Below are 11,948 nucleotides of genomic sequence, written 5' to 3'. Positions count from 1 at the left end.
CCGGGCCGCGGCGGGCAGGGCCCGGGGAGGGCAGCCCCGGCCCAGCTCCGGAAACAAAAGCCTCAAGCCCGCAAGGAGAAGTTTTGCCCCACTTTTGAGGCCCCGCAGATGTTAGTTCAGGGTCCTATGAGCGGTGGTTTGTGTGAGAGGAGCTGCGCGGCGTAAAGCGGTTTGTAATCTGTGGTTAAAACGGCAAGGCCGGCAGTGACGGGCACAAATTGTCCATCCTGCAGGACAAGCAGTTGCCGAGCTTCTAGGAGAGGAATGAAGCTAGGGCAAAACTGCTGTCAAACAAAGTCTCCACCGAATGCAGAATCTGCCAAGTTTTGACTCCAGAAATCAGCAACAGCTCAGAGCTGGGACTGGAGGCGAGGGCGGGGTGGGGTGTGGGGAGTGGCCTGGGGTGCGCGTTTTTTGCGCAGTTTTTCCCTTGTTAGGAAAATGACCAACGTTCACTTTTATCACTAAATTCTGGAGAACTAGATCGTATTTTAACTTCTGTTTCTTTGGCGTGGTCACATACTGGGCATGCATTTCGTCACATCTGGAGCACAAGTAACTGGAAATTAACAGATCGAATGGGGTGGACGCTTTCCCTCACTCCCTTCATGCGTATTTCTGTGTCGTTAAAATACTATTTCCAACAGAAAAAGAGTTGTGTACAAGGGCAAGGGAAGCCTGCAGAGTCCCCCTTTTTAGACTACGTGATAAAAGCTCGTCCGCACTCTCACAAAGGAGCACAGAGAGACAATGGCAGGAGGAGGAGGACCTCAAATAACACCCTGGCCCATCACAGCAGCCATCAGCACATCAAAGGCTCCTTTTTCACACGCCCAGAGGAGCAGAGGGGCACAATGCCAGGTGGCAACCCAAATTAAGGACTCAGAGGAAGGGACCCCCTGCCTGGGCCCGCCCCCCCCAGGGCTGGCCCAGAAGAGCCATCAGCCCCATTGTCCAAGTGTGAAAGCCCATCACGAAGAGCCAAGGGTGGGGGCACCTTTCAGAGCGGGGGAGAAGGGGGGTGCTGCCCCACAGGGGCACCGGACACCTCACAGGATGCCGGGGAAAAGCCTTTTGGGATTGCACAGGACTTACTATGGGATGTTTAGGGGAGGAATCAAAGCGGGGAAAGGGAAGGATGAGGGGAAAAACAGTTGCACGTAAACTGTTGGCTGGCTAGCGCACGTGTTCAGCCTTGTCTTGATTAGCACAGTTTGCCCTATCTCATTATTAAATTCTAACTCTTCCTGGGTGAGGTACTCTCTATTGGGGTGGAGTGATGTGTGTATGGGAGTCTGAGTGCCAGGTCACAGGGACCCATGTGCCGGTGGTGCAGGCAGTGCGGGCATGCAGGTGAGGGTGGGAGTGCTAGTAAAGATCCAGCTGGCAAGCAGGTGAAGTGGTCTCAGAGCTGGGGGGTGCCTGTAAGGAAACAGCTGCCCATCCCAGCAACAGGGACAGTCCCAGCCAGCAGCCAGAGAGACCGTGGGGTCTAGGGGTCTCTCACCAGGGGTGAGACCCACTGGTGTCTAAGGGTGAGGCCATGGCGGTTGGCTACTGGAGGGACCAGGGGAGTCCTGGCCAGCTGTGCACATGCACGCACTTGTGTCTGTCTGTGAGTGATGGGGTCTGCACCAGCAACAGGAGTCGGGCTGCAGCCTTGGGGTCTCATGTGCCCAGGTGCCAGCAACTGGGGAGACTGGGATCTGGGAGCAGGCTGTGTGTCTAAGCCCAGCTCCTGGAAGGATCCACACATGTATATATGTGTATATAGAGAGATATATTTCCTGCTATTGGACCTCCATCCTGCTCAGTCTGGGAGGGCAACAGGATGAAGCCATTGGTGCTGTTTGTGTACATGCTCTGTGTAGATCCATGTGGCAGCCATGTGTACATATGTGTACATACGTGGTGTGTGTGTGTTTTTATGCATATGCCTACAGGAAATACATTCTCAGCCTTGCTACTGGAGCTGTGGCAGCCTTGCTCCTTCTATCAGGCTGCCAGATCCTGCCCTAATTCCCTAACACTTTGTGTTTGACTTATCTTGGCTCACATTTTTCTTTTTCCTAGCTTACTTTCCATTTGTTTGCAAGCATAGCAAACTCCACCTTGAATCTGATCACCCAACTGTCTCTGGCATTAGCTCTGGAAATACTCATTTACTGGTTAGTGTGGGAACTTGCCATATTTGGGGAGGCTCTTAAGCATATCCAGATTTCAGAGGCAATCTTCAGACCGCACAAAGCATTCCTCTAAAATGGCCTCATTCCTTGTTTATTCTTGACCTGCACTGCAAGTGCGGCACAAGCTAAACTTCAACAGTATTAAATACGTTATTAAATACATACATAATACCAGTCCAACTTAGAAGCAATAAGAGTTTAGCTGATAATTAAATCTCTAACACATGATGCAGAACACAGTGGGTGGCACTTCTTTATCTACGGAGCTCATAGAGTAAACAGCAGTAAGAAAGAGACACGAGCTCAAAATGCATCACCAAACCCCAAATTTCCCTATGGAATGTGGGGAAAATACCCCACCCTCCCATTTCAGTGAGTTTTGCCTCAGTCTGAATTCATCTGCTGATGCTCAGATATTTAGATTTGAAGTTTGCATCACAGCCTGTTCCTCCTAAATATCAGTTTTGCTTCTGTCCTAGGACACACACCTACCCCCCACATCACAGATAATTCTTCTGAAGATCAGCTGTTGGGGGAAGTACCTTCTTAGCAGAGCAATTTGATACTGCACCAAGTAAAACCATCCACCTCGTCTGTTTGTGAATATAATAGACATGTATTATGCAATGTGCATTAACTGCACTAGCATGGAGGCCCACTGCAGGTTGCCAGTGGCCAGCCAGACACAAGATTTCTAAGAGAAGGGCCATACAGAACCGGCTGCAGGTAGAACTTGATGCTGGCTGCCCCACATTAAAAACCAGTATCCTAACCATGGAGGTATGGGGATTGAAAAAAGATCATCTCTTGCTTAAGAATCTTTCTTCTTAGCTTTGAGTATGTCTAAACTAGTGATTGCAACTAACATTTCATTTCCAGGGAACTCACATTTTCTGAGGAAAGCTGTTTTAGTCAGAGAATGTGTATTTAGCATTAAGAGCCCAAACAATGAGCAAGTCTGTTCTTAATTTATCTCAGAGACTGGAGCTGGCAAGTGACCCCACAGAAGCACCTTGCTGTGTGGCTTTTTGAGAACATCAGTGGAGCTCCAACAGGTACAGTTCTCTAGCAAACTCAGTTCATATACACAAGGCTCAAGGGACAGTTGAGGAGACAGTACAAGAAATTCTGTGTTAACAAAAAAAAATATATTTTTTTATCCTGTCCATGCCTCCACAACCTAATGGGAACAGAGACTGGCCAACAGGGTCATCACTCTGCTATCCAAGCTCCTGGAAAGCTGTATTTCACCTTACACTAGCTGCTTACACTGCCCGGCTTTCAGTTCAGCAGTACTGCCCCATATGATGAAGCTCTTTCCTGACTCTCCCCTCCAAGTTTAGTGAATTCTTTCTCATGCTTATTATTATTTTGCCTGGAGAACAAATTCTTCAGAGATAAGAGGAGAGCAGGGACAAGAAGGATTATTATGCAGTGTTTGCCCTGAGAGATGATTTTGTGCTTTTCTGTTTGTTGTGTTTATAACAAAAGAGCATTCAGAACAAAGGAGAGAGAATGAGAGCCAGCATGGGCCAGATGCTTCCCCCACAAGCCATGAGTAACTTTTATTGTTGAGAGAAGCTGAGAAGGAGTGGGGGAAAGGAGAAACAAGAGGATGGGTGGGGAGTAGGCTGGCCTGTACACAACAGGATGTTAAGAGAGTGAGAAGAGAACTAAGGGAGAGACAGAAGGCAAAAACAAAAAGAAAGGAAAAGGCATAACGAGGTGAAGAAAGAAAGCACTAGAACAGATTAGAAAGGCAGGGCAAAGGAATAAAAGAAAAGGAAGGAAAAAGCAGCAGCAAAGTACCAGAGGAAAAGGGAACAGGTGAGTACATGAAAAAGATGGACACACAGAGAGAGGTACAGGAAGAAATTGAGAATTTCTCAACCAGGAGAGCACAGACACAGCACTGGAGAGATCATGGCATTAAACCAAAGTCTTCTTTAACTTCTGCTCTCTCTACCATGGGGAAATGTAGGCTGGAGCTAATATCTCTGAAAACTTTCCTAATTAACCTAGTTGATTAATCAAATCACTAAAGTAAAAAGTTTTTAATACTTTAGCACTCGCTTGCAAAGGGGAAGTAAACTTTGTAAAGAAAGTGAATAGTTCTGTAGAAACCAGCACTGGCGAGTAAACCACGAGCAGTAGCATCATATTGAAAATTCTGTTTCCTGTACCTCAGTGCTACGCGAGAGACGTGACAACCCCCAGAAAGTCGTCTATTTTTTCCTAGTCCTACTTCCTATAACACTTCAGGCCTTTTCTTCTTTTGCTCTGATTGGTAAAAGACTCCTGCCCAGCATCTAGGCCACAAGCCTACTTTTTTTCTGATTGATAGTGCCTGGGCAACCAGGCTTTCTAGCAAAGCGAGGAGCTATAGATCTGTGCATTTGCCTTTTTCTTGTGCTATCTATTTATCTTGTTTCATTCTAACATTGGTCCACATCTGAGAATAGTAATAATGAAGTATGTGCATGTGACTCACAAAGAATGCTGTAAATATATTGTTTCCATAAGCAACTGCTCTTATTACAGTCTCTCTCAGTTTCCGCCTTCTTTCTCTGGAATGTACTGGCAACAGGTCAACTACATCCAAAACTGCCCCAAAGCCGACCTCCCTGTCCTGGAGTGGGATGCTGCAGCAGCTGGGGTGGTGGAGGCAGCAGCAGAGCTGTGATGGGAGCTCAGGAGTGAGCTAGCAGGAGGCTGCAGGGGAGGAACGACAGGCTATGGCCAAAATATCTGTGGTGAGGGTTTTTTTACATATGAGCCACTGCATCTCGCCATGGTTTCCTCCACCCTAAGCAAGAAACTGAATTTGAAGGGCAAAATAAGAAAACAACCTGACTGATGAAGTTCACTTAAAAACCATCATCATAAGGAAAGGAAAAAAAAAATGTACTGAGGAATAAAATTACAAAGATAATTTCCTAGCAATGTCCTGAGCAGCAGCATAGCAATAGGAAAATACACCCAGTTCAGGAGAGTGGTTGGACTGAGAACTGGTTCATGAAGAGGCCTGCAGAGGAACAGAAGGTACGGGATAGAGGGAATTAGGGTTTCCATTCAGCTGAGACCTCAGATGACCCTTCTCTCCTTTTCCCAAAGGCCGAACAGCACATATATGAGTAGGTTGTTTTTGATGAGTCTTCACAAAACTAATCTTTACTTCATATTTCTCAAGAAAATACTACATTCAGGTGGAAAAATGTTACTTTTTAAGGAGCGGAAACAATTTTTTTCTGGAAGGCATAAAAAGAATCCTCTCTGGTACGTGCGGGGCATCACGCCAGCCCGACGAAAGGATGATGGGAAGTTTGACGAATTCAGCTAGACAATGTTCTCTAGCTGCTTAACCAGCTGCAGTGTTCCAGTCACACAGATACTGATCAGAAAGCATAGGCTTCCTCACAGCAGCATTTTAAGCCTAGCCTGGTCAATCCAGCACCAGTGCAATAGGTGGTAGGGCATGCTGCCTGCTGGCACATGGAGCCTGTTTGGGCCTACACACCATGGCATGGGGTGGAGGCGTTTCAGCAGCAGAGGCTACCTTATCTCCTGTCCCCACTTAGGCATACTTCTCACACCCCAGCATTAGTAAGAGAGAACTACACACACAGCCAGCACACAGACATACAGCATGCAGAGTCAAAACCACCCACTATACATACACACTCCCCAGCAAATACACACGTATGTTGACACAGCAGCTCAGACACAGAAACAAGCTGACAGACACATAACTAGGCACAAGCAGAGCTCCGGATTCACAAACACCACGTCTGGAGGCATTTCTCATCAAGCCACATTCTACTCCCAGGTACCTGGCCCGAATCACACTGTATTTTTCAGCAATGGCATGAAGGGTTTGTAGCCTGGGGGGGGTGGGGGGGAACAGAGGCTGTGAAAATGGCTCACTGAGATCACATGTGATTACAGCAGCAGGATTCACAGGAAAGAAACAAAGCCCCTGGCTGACCCATCTCCGTTCTCCTTGCTGTTGTAATCTAAAAATAGCTCCTGTTGAGCTGGAAACACTCAGGCAGCAGGATCTGAGCCTCCCCCTCTCCCTGTGTGGGCTTGTTTCACCTCGTGGACTAACAATGGCTAAACCAGTCTAGCGCACAGGGGTTTATCACTCCTCTCCCAGCAGGAGATGCTCTGATCTGCCCTGTGGCAGTGCTTCCCTCATCCCCACAAGCACAGTGCCCCACACTTGCTGCTTAGTAGCCAGGACCACAAGGAGCTGCCGGTGTAGGTAGGACAAGAAAGAGGGTTACGTGAAGAGTGCTCTAAAACACCACGCACCACTCTCGTGCTGAGATCCAGGCAGAGCAGATGAGGAAAGACGAGATTAAACCCATCGCTAGGAAGAGCTGCCTTATGCAACCAGTCACACGCTCTGCATTGCCAGCAGGGTCTGCCACCAGAAAGGGGAAGGAGGGATCCTGGCATGCAAGCCTCTTCATCCCATCCCGGCAGTCCTGCCTCGCTCCCCCTTGGAAATGGAGTGCCAGCAAGCCAGGGTGGGCGCCTCCCCTAATCTGCCTCCTCATTTTATACCGATGCTTTCCAGAGGAAGACCACACATTTCCTGATTCATGCTTGCTGTCTCTTCCCCAGCCTCCCTCCTCACCCTCCAAGCCTCCTTCCTCACCCTTCAGTGATGCCACTCTGCTTATGCAAACTGGCTCTTGCATTGCTCCCTCTGGGTGCTCCACACACCCTTCGTCCTCCCCCAGCATCATTCCTGCACTCTGTCGCGGCTCACTTCCACTCCTACACACACGTGTAACTGCTTGCCTGTTGCCCTCCTCATCTTTATGAAAACTAGAGTGGTTACATGCAGCTAGCCTAGTTGTGCAAGGGTGCTGTGTACACAAACGATCCCGTATGCTTCTATGGGCAGGTGGAGGATACTCTAGGGCCCGTATTACACTTAGATTTCTATATAAAATGTTCATATCTGAGTAACTTTATGTTCTGCTACATAAACAGATAAGTAATGTGTGCTATTGCATGCCTGTGCAAATACCAGCATGTCTGAGATTACCAGTGCACGAATTCATAATATTGAAATGTCTACATGTGTATTACTTTATGTCCATATACATATGCACATGCTTTTATTTCTGAGCATACATTTAACGTCTGAAGATATTTGCACACACGCTACTTCATACATACAAAGGTATGTACATATGCACTCGTTTATATGAATGTTACGTAATATATAGCTGTATTTTTGCTTGTGTTTGCATATCTCTGCTTGCCTGCATCATGTATCTACTACATTTCTTTATATGTATGCATTTCTGTGTACCAGTATTCACCAGTTCCCTATCTGAAAGCCTGTATTTTTATTGTTTATTCCTACTGAACACAGTTTGTCCAAAACCAAACATTAACTTTCACATTAGCATTCACATTAACAAAAATAAAAGTAAAATAAAATCATACACAGAAACTTTTGTAGGTAATGATGGAGGGTTTTTTTTCTTCGTATTTTGTTGTGCAAAAAATATTGCTCTTTACAGTGGTAAGGTTTCAAAACCCGGAAAAAAGAGAGCTTGAGCAGTAGAGATAAGAGTTTTGATGAAAACATTAAGAAACTTAACACTACCAACCAAATCCTCAAAAGAAATCTGTACTTTTCCAACAAGGTGTGAAGGGCAACACTTGTAATATTATACATCACCATTTGCCACGGGGTAGGCCACAACTGCTGTTCTGCACAGCTACCCTTTGCCTTACACTTAAGTGGAAGGAGAGGACCTTGGTCCTCCCCAGTGGCAACTCCCCGCAGAGGTTGCTGCGGGAATCTCACAGCAGCAATGGTTGCTCTGGCCAAGGCCTCTCCCAGGGAAAGCTTTGGAAACTTGGAGAGGTCACAGTCCTGGCTGTATGGCTCCCTCCTTCCTATCCATATTACTCCAGCATGAGTCCTGCCCACAAAATATTTTGTTTGCTCTGAAACAGCTCTGACTGTGGCCCTGTGTCTCAGTATGGTACAGGCCAGCTGCAGAGAGGTCAGGGTCTCCTTCAAGAATAGGCTTAGAGGCAGAGATGGTTTAAATATTTTCAGTACTGAGAAGCTTCAGCTGTGAGTTCCCCAGATAACACACATTGTGGGACAGCTGGGAGGAAACAGCCTCAGCACAGCTCTGTGTCTTTTGGTCTATGAGAGCAACAGCTTCATAAAGCATCTACATCACTTGTTCCAACAGGGGCTTCTCTCTTGGAGTCATTCCTTCAAGGGATTGGGGTGGATTGTACAGGTGTGTATCGCCCAGACACGGCTGGCTCCAACCCTGCTGTGGTCTACCTGAGCAGACAGGCAGTGGATGGCGGGGATGAGCTCTCCATCCCACAGCTCCAGGTAGGACTGAGGTGGTGTTCACGGGGGAAACCATCTACATCTTTCCAGGAGGGAAAGTGCTTGGCCTCAGGTCAGTGCTTCTGCACAGATTTGTTCCAGTTTAATTGACCAGGTGGGAACAGGGTGCACTTTGTTTGAAAGAGATTATACTCCTGAATTAGCTCTCCTGCCAAGTCTGTTATCGCTCTGCAAACAATGTGAGTATGGGGAAATGGACCTGGGAAAGCAGAGACTGGATGCATGAGGAAGACCGTAGATTCCTCTGTTGATGACACAGATAAGTAGAGCTGGCCATTCCCCAGCTCAGAAACTAAAGAAATGGATGGCAGATCCAGGATAGCAAGGAGCCATAGTGCAGGGACTACATGCTGGCCAGTCCAATTCACCCTGCCTACTGACAGAGCTCACGAGTGCTACAAGGGGCCATACAGAAGGGAAACCACCCACAGGGAAAGGCTGAGGAATCCATCTAGTCTTTAAACCTGGTCTCCAGCTAGTGGTCTTCTCCCCACTAAGCAGCATTTTTAAACATTAGTAGTTCCCCTTCTATAAAACTCATCCCAGTCGGGGCCAGATGCCATGTTTGTACCCGTTGGCTCGATGACTCGCTCTCTGCATGTCACTAACTCTCCTCCAGCCATCTCTTGGCACCTCCTGCATTACTACCTTCTCCCGGTCAGGCCATCTCTCTTCTTTTTCCCTTCTTTCTCTTTCTTCAGTGTCTTTCTATCCCTTTGTAGTTTCTCTGTCTGTCCTTTTACCTATTGCTGTATCTGCCTCTGACCAGTGTACATCTTTCTGTACACTCCCTGCCTTGACATGTACTGCCTTTTTACCCCACTACTCATCAGTAGCTCCTCCTTTCCCCATCCGTGCTTCCTCTCATCACTCCTTCCCTCATAATTTTTCACTGCCTGTGCCTCCCCATTCCTCCTCCCAGCCTCTCTGCAGCTGTACTTCCCTCACTTCTGTCCCGGAGTCCCTTTGGAAAGGATGCTATGGTCACCACAGGGTTAAAAGCATGAGTGGGGGTGGGGAGCTGCCCTTCTCTTCCCTTGATTATTGACATGTCTTTTGGGAGACAGAAGGTGGCTGGAGGGAGCTGGACTGCATCCGTGGGGTCTCTCACGTCCTCAGCCCAGAGGCTGAGTGCAGCAGCCCTGCTACCAGCTGCATCAGTGCCAGGCAGGAGGGAGGGAGGGAGGGAGGCCAGGTAAAGCAGGCTTTTTGGCAGACACAGCCAGTACCAACATGTGGAAGCCTCAGAAACATGAGGATTGAAGGGGATTGATATGGTGAGAGACTACTTCTTTTTTAGACAGCCGGAGCATATTCAGTGTCATTGTCCTTGTGCTCAGCCACTCTGCAGAGGCCCCTCGGTCCTGCACGCTCCTCATGGGTTCTCCTAGGCTGCAGTGGGGCTCTTGTCTTTGCCTTCCCACAGCATACCACAGAGTCCCTCTCGGTAATCCTCCTTCTGACCCACCTACTCACACATACATATGTGCATTTCTCAGCCCTGCAATCCCCAAGCAGTTGAATTCCTAAAGAAGTGAATACCTTGCAGCAGTCAGTCTGACAGACATCCTCCCTGGAAGACTGAATCTCCTTGGCAATGGAGAGAGTGAAGGGACAGAATGAGATTTTTCAGAAGTAAGAGCAAGGAGCAGACAACTCCCTTTGAGACATCCACACACCCTCCACTCAGAAATACAGTAGGGGAAATTAGTGGGTAGAAGTAAAAGAAATGCCAGAATTGAATAGGACCTGGCTGAGTAAGACTGAGCACGGGAGTTTAGGTGTGATGTCAGGGACTGTGCGTTTGAGCCAAATGTCCCCAGCTGAAGGACTGCTGGGTTATTCCCGCTTCTGGTACAGCCAGTTGGAACCTGACATAGTATAGAGCAGTATCTTGCCAGATCCTCAGTCTTCGGGGGATCGCAGAACAATATGTCAGATGCTTCAAAATATGTCACTAATTGCACACACACCCCCAGCCATGAGGCATGTGTGCAGATACATCATGTCTGCAGCACTGCAGGATCTGGACACGTCACAGTTTTGATTTTTCACAGCACCCCACTGAAAGGAGGAAAGAGCCTTTTTTCGTATGCAGAACTGAGACAAAAAGGAGACTAAAAGTAGATCCCAGACAGAGACGCCACAATGCTGAGCCCTGCAGTGTAAGCACTTTCTCAGTCTCTTAAAGGGAAATCAGAAGGTTGGAAGATGAATATTGCTACTATGGATCCGAAAAGACAGCACTCAGGGGAGCTGTAATACAAAATGGCACAGAGGAAAACAGTAAAGCCCAGCATTCTCCAGGCTATGTTGCTTTACTCAGCACTGCTGGGAGGTGCCCCCCTCCCTTGCAACCTCTAGCCTTTCTGAACCTGCACTCACGCCTCTCTTTACTTCTAAAAAAAGCATCTACTACTAAAGAATCGGCTGTTTCTCTCCATCAACAGAGTATCTCTATGGATAGTGCAATACCCCAGAAGACAAGACCCATGTTCAGCTTCTCCATGAAGGGACCCTTTTTCTGCATTCCTATACATGGTGTTCACGGATCCACAAGTTGCTGTTGGAGGACAAACCCACTCACCATGCTGCTCTGAACGCCTGATTAGGTTTCATAGCTACCTGTGGTAGTCCTTAAGATACACATATGCTCTCCCTAATAAATTCAAACATGCTTATGGTGAAAAAATGACTGGAGCAAAGACTAGAAGCCAAGATTCACCATACCTATGCCAGGTAGGGTAGGAATCAGGCTGCTGCATGCCTCATACCCAATACATCCTTAATTATTCTTTTTATGGGGATGTGCCCCACTGCCTGAGCCAGAATTTGGAGTTAGTAACTTCTTAGGGCCTCCACCACTGCAGTTGCTTCCAGTGGTGAGAAGGACTTCCCAAGGAGGCTTTTGGAAAAAAAACACCCTAATCACCACTGTATTTCATGTCATGTCTGATCTAGGAGGGATGCATACAGTATTTTCAGAAATTTGCCTCTATGTGACAGCCACTGAATGTGGGTTTTCTGGGAAGATGTTTTTTAGGTGTAGGTACCTAAATGCTGCCTATATCCCCCTTCGGATTCATAAGACCCTGTGTTGGAGTCTATCTTAACAAGCACTGCGCTATCTGTTTGTAGAACAAGCAGCTGCACAAAGGGTGGGTGAACTACAACAGACATTGATGTGGGCCCGGGAACCTCTCTCAAGGGAGGAGGTTGTGTGCATAGGTGGTGGGGGAGTACAGCCTGTTTAGATCTACTCCTTAACTCCAGCCACTGCCCTGGCACTACAGCCGCTGTAGCGCTCCTCCTATTTTAACTCTCATCTGTTTTTCTAGATCTTCTCATGGTAGCACAGA

The 11,948-nt window shown here is 47.6% G+C and overlaps 1 protein-coding gene across 1 annotated transcript in view; it reads right to left on the bottom strand.

Moving 5' to 3' along the window:
• Nucleotides 1–11,354, bottom strand: part of LOC113488738 (solute carrier family 2, facilitated glucose transporter member 3) — a 22,144-nt gene extending 10,790 nt beyond the window's left edge. The window contains exons 1-3 of the mRNA XM_026864044.1: nt 11,320–11,354; nt 11,173–11,193; nt 7,436–7,440 (exon numbers count right to left, since the gene is read on the bottom strand). Coding sequence (XP_026719845.1) covers nt 7,436–7,440; nt 11,173–11,193; nt 11,320–11,354 — 61 coding nt within the window. The remainder of the gene's footprint in view (nt 1–7,435; nt 7,441–11,172; nt 11,194–11,319) is intronic.
• Nucleotides 11,355–11,948: the final 594 nt, after the last annotated feature.

This window comes from Athene cunicularia (assembly GCF_003259725.1).
Source record: "Athene cunicularia isolate RWA chromosome 1 unlocalized genomic scaffold, athCun1 chr1_part2, whole genome shotgun sequence".
Classification (NCBI taxonomy): Eukaryota; Metazoa; Chordata; class Aves; order Strigiformes; family Strigidae; genus Athene; species Athene cunicularia.
This window is presented reverse-complemented; position numbering and strand designations above follow the sequence as displayed.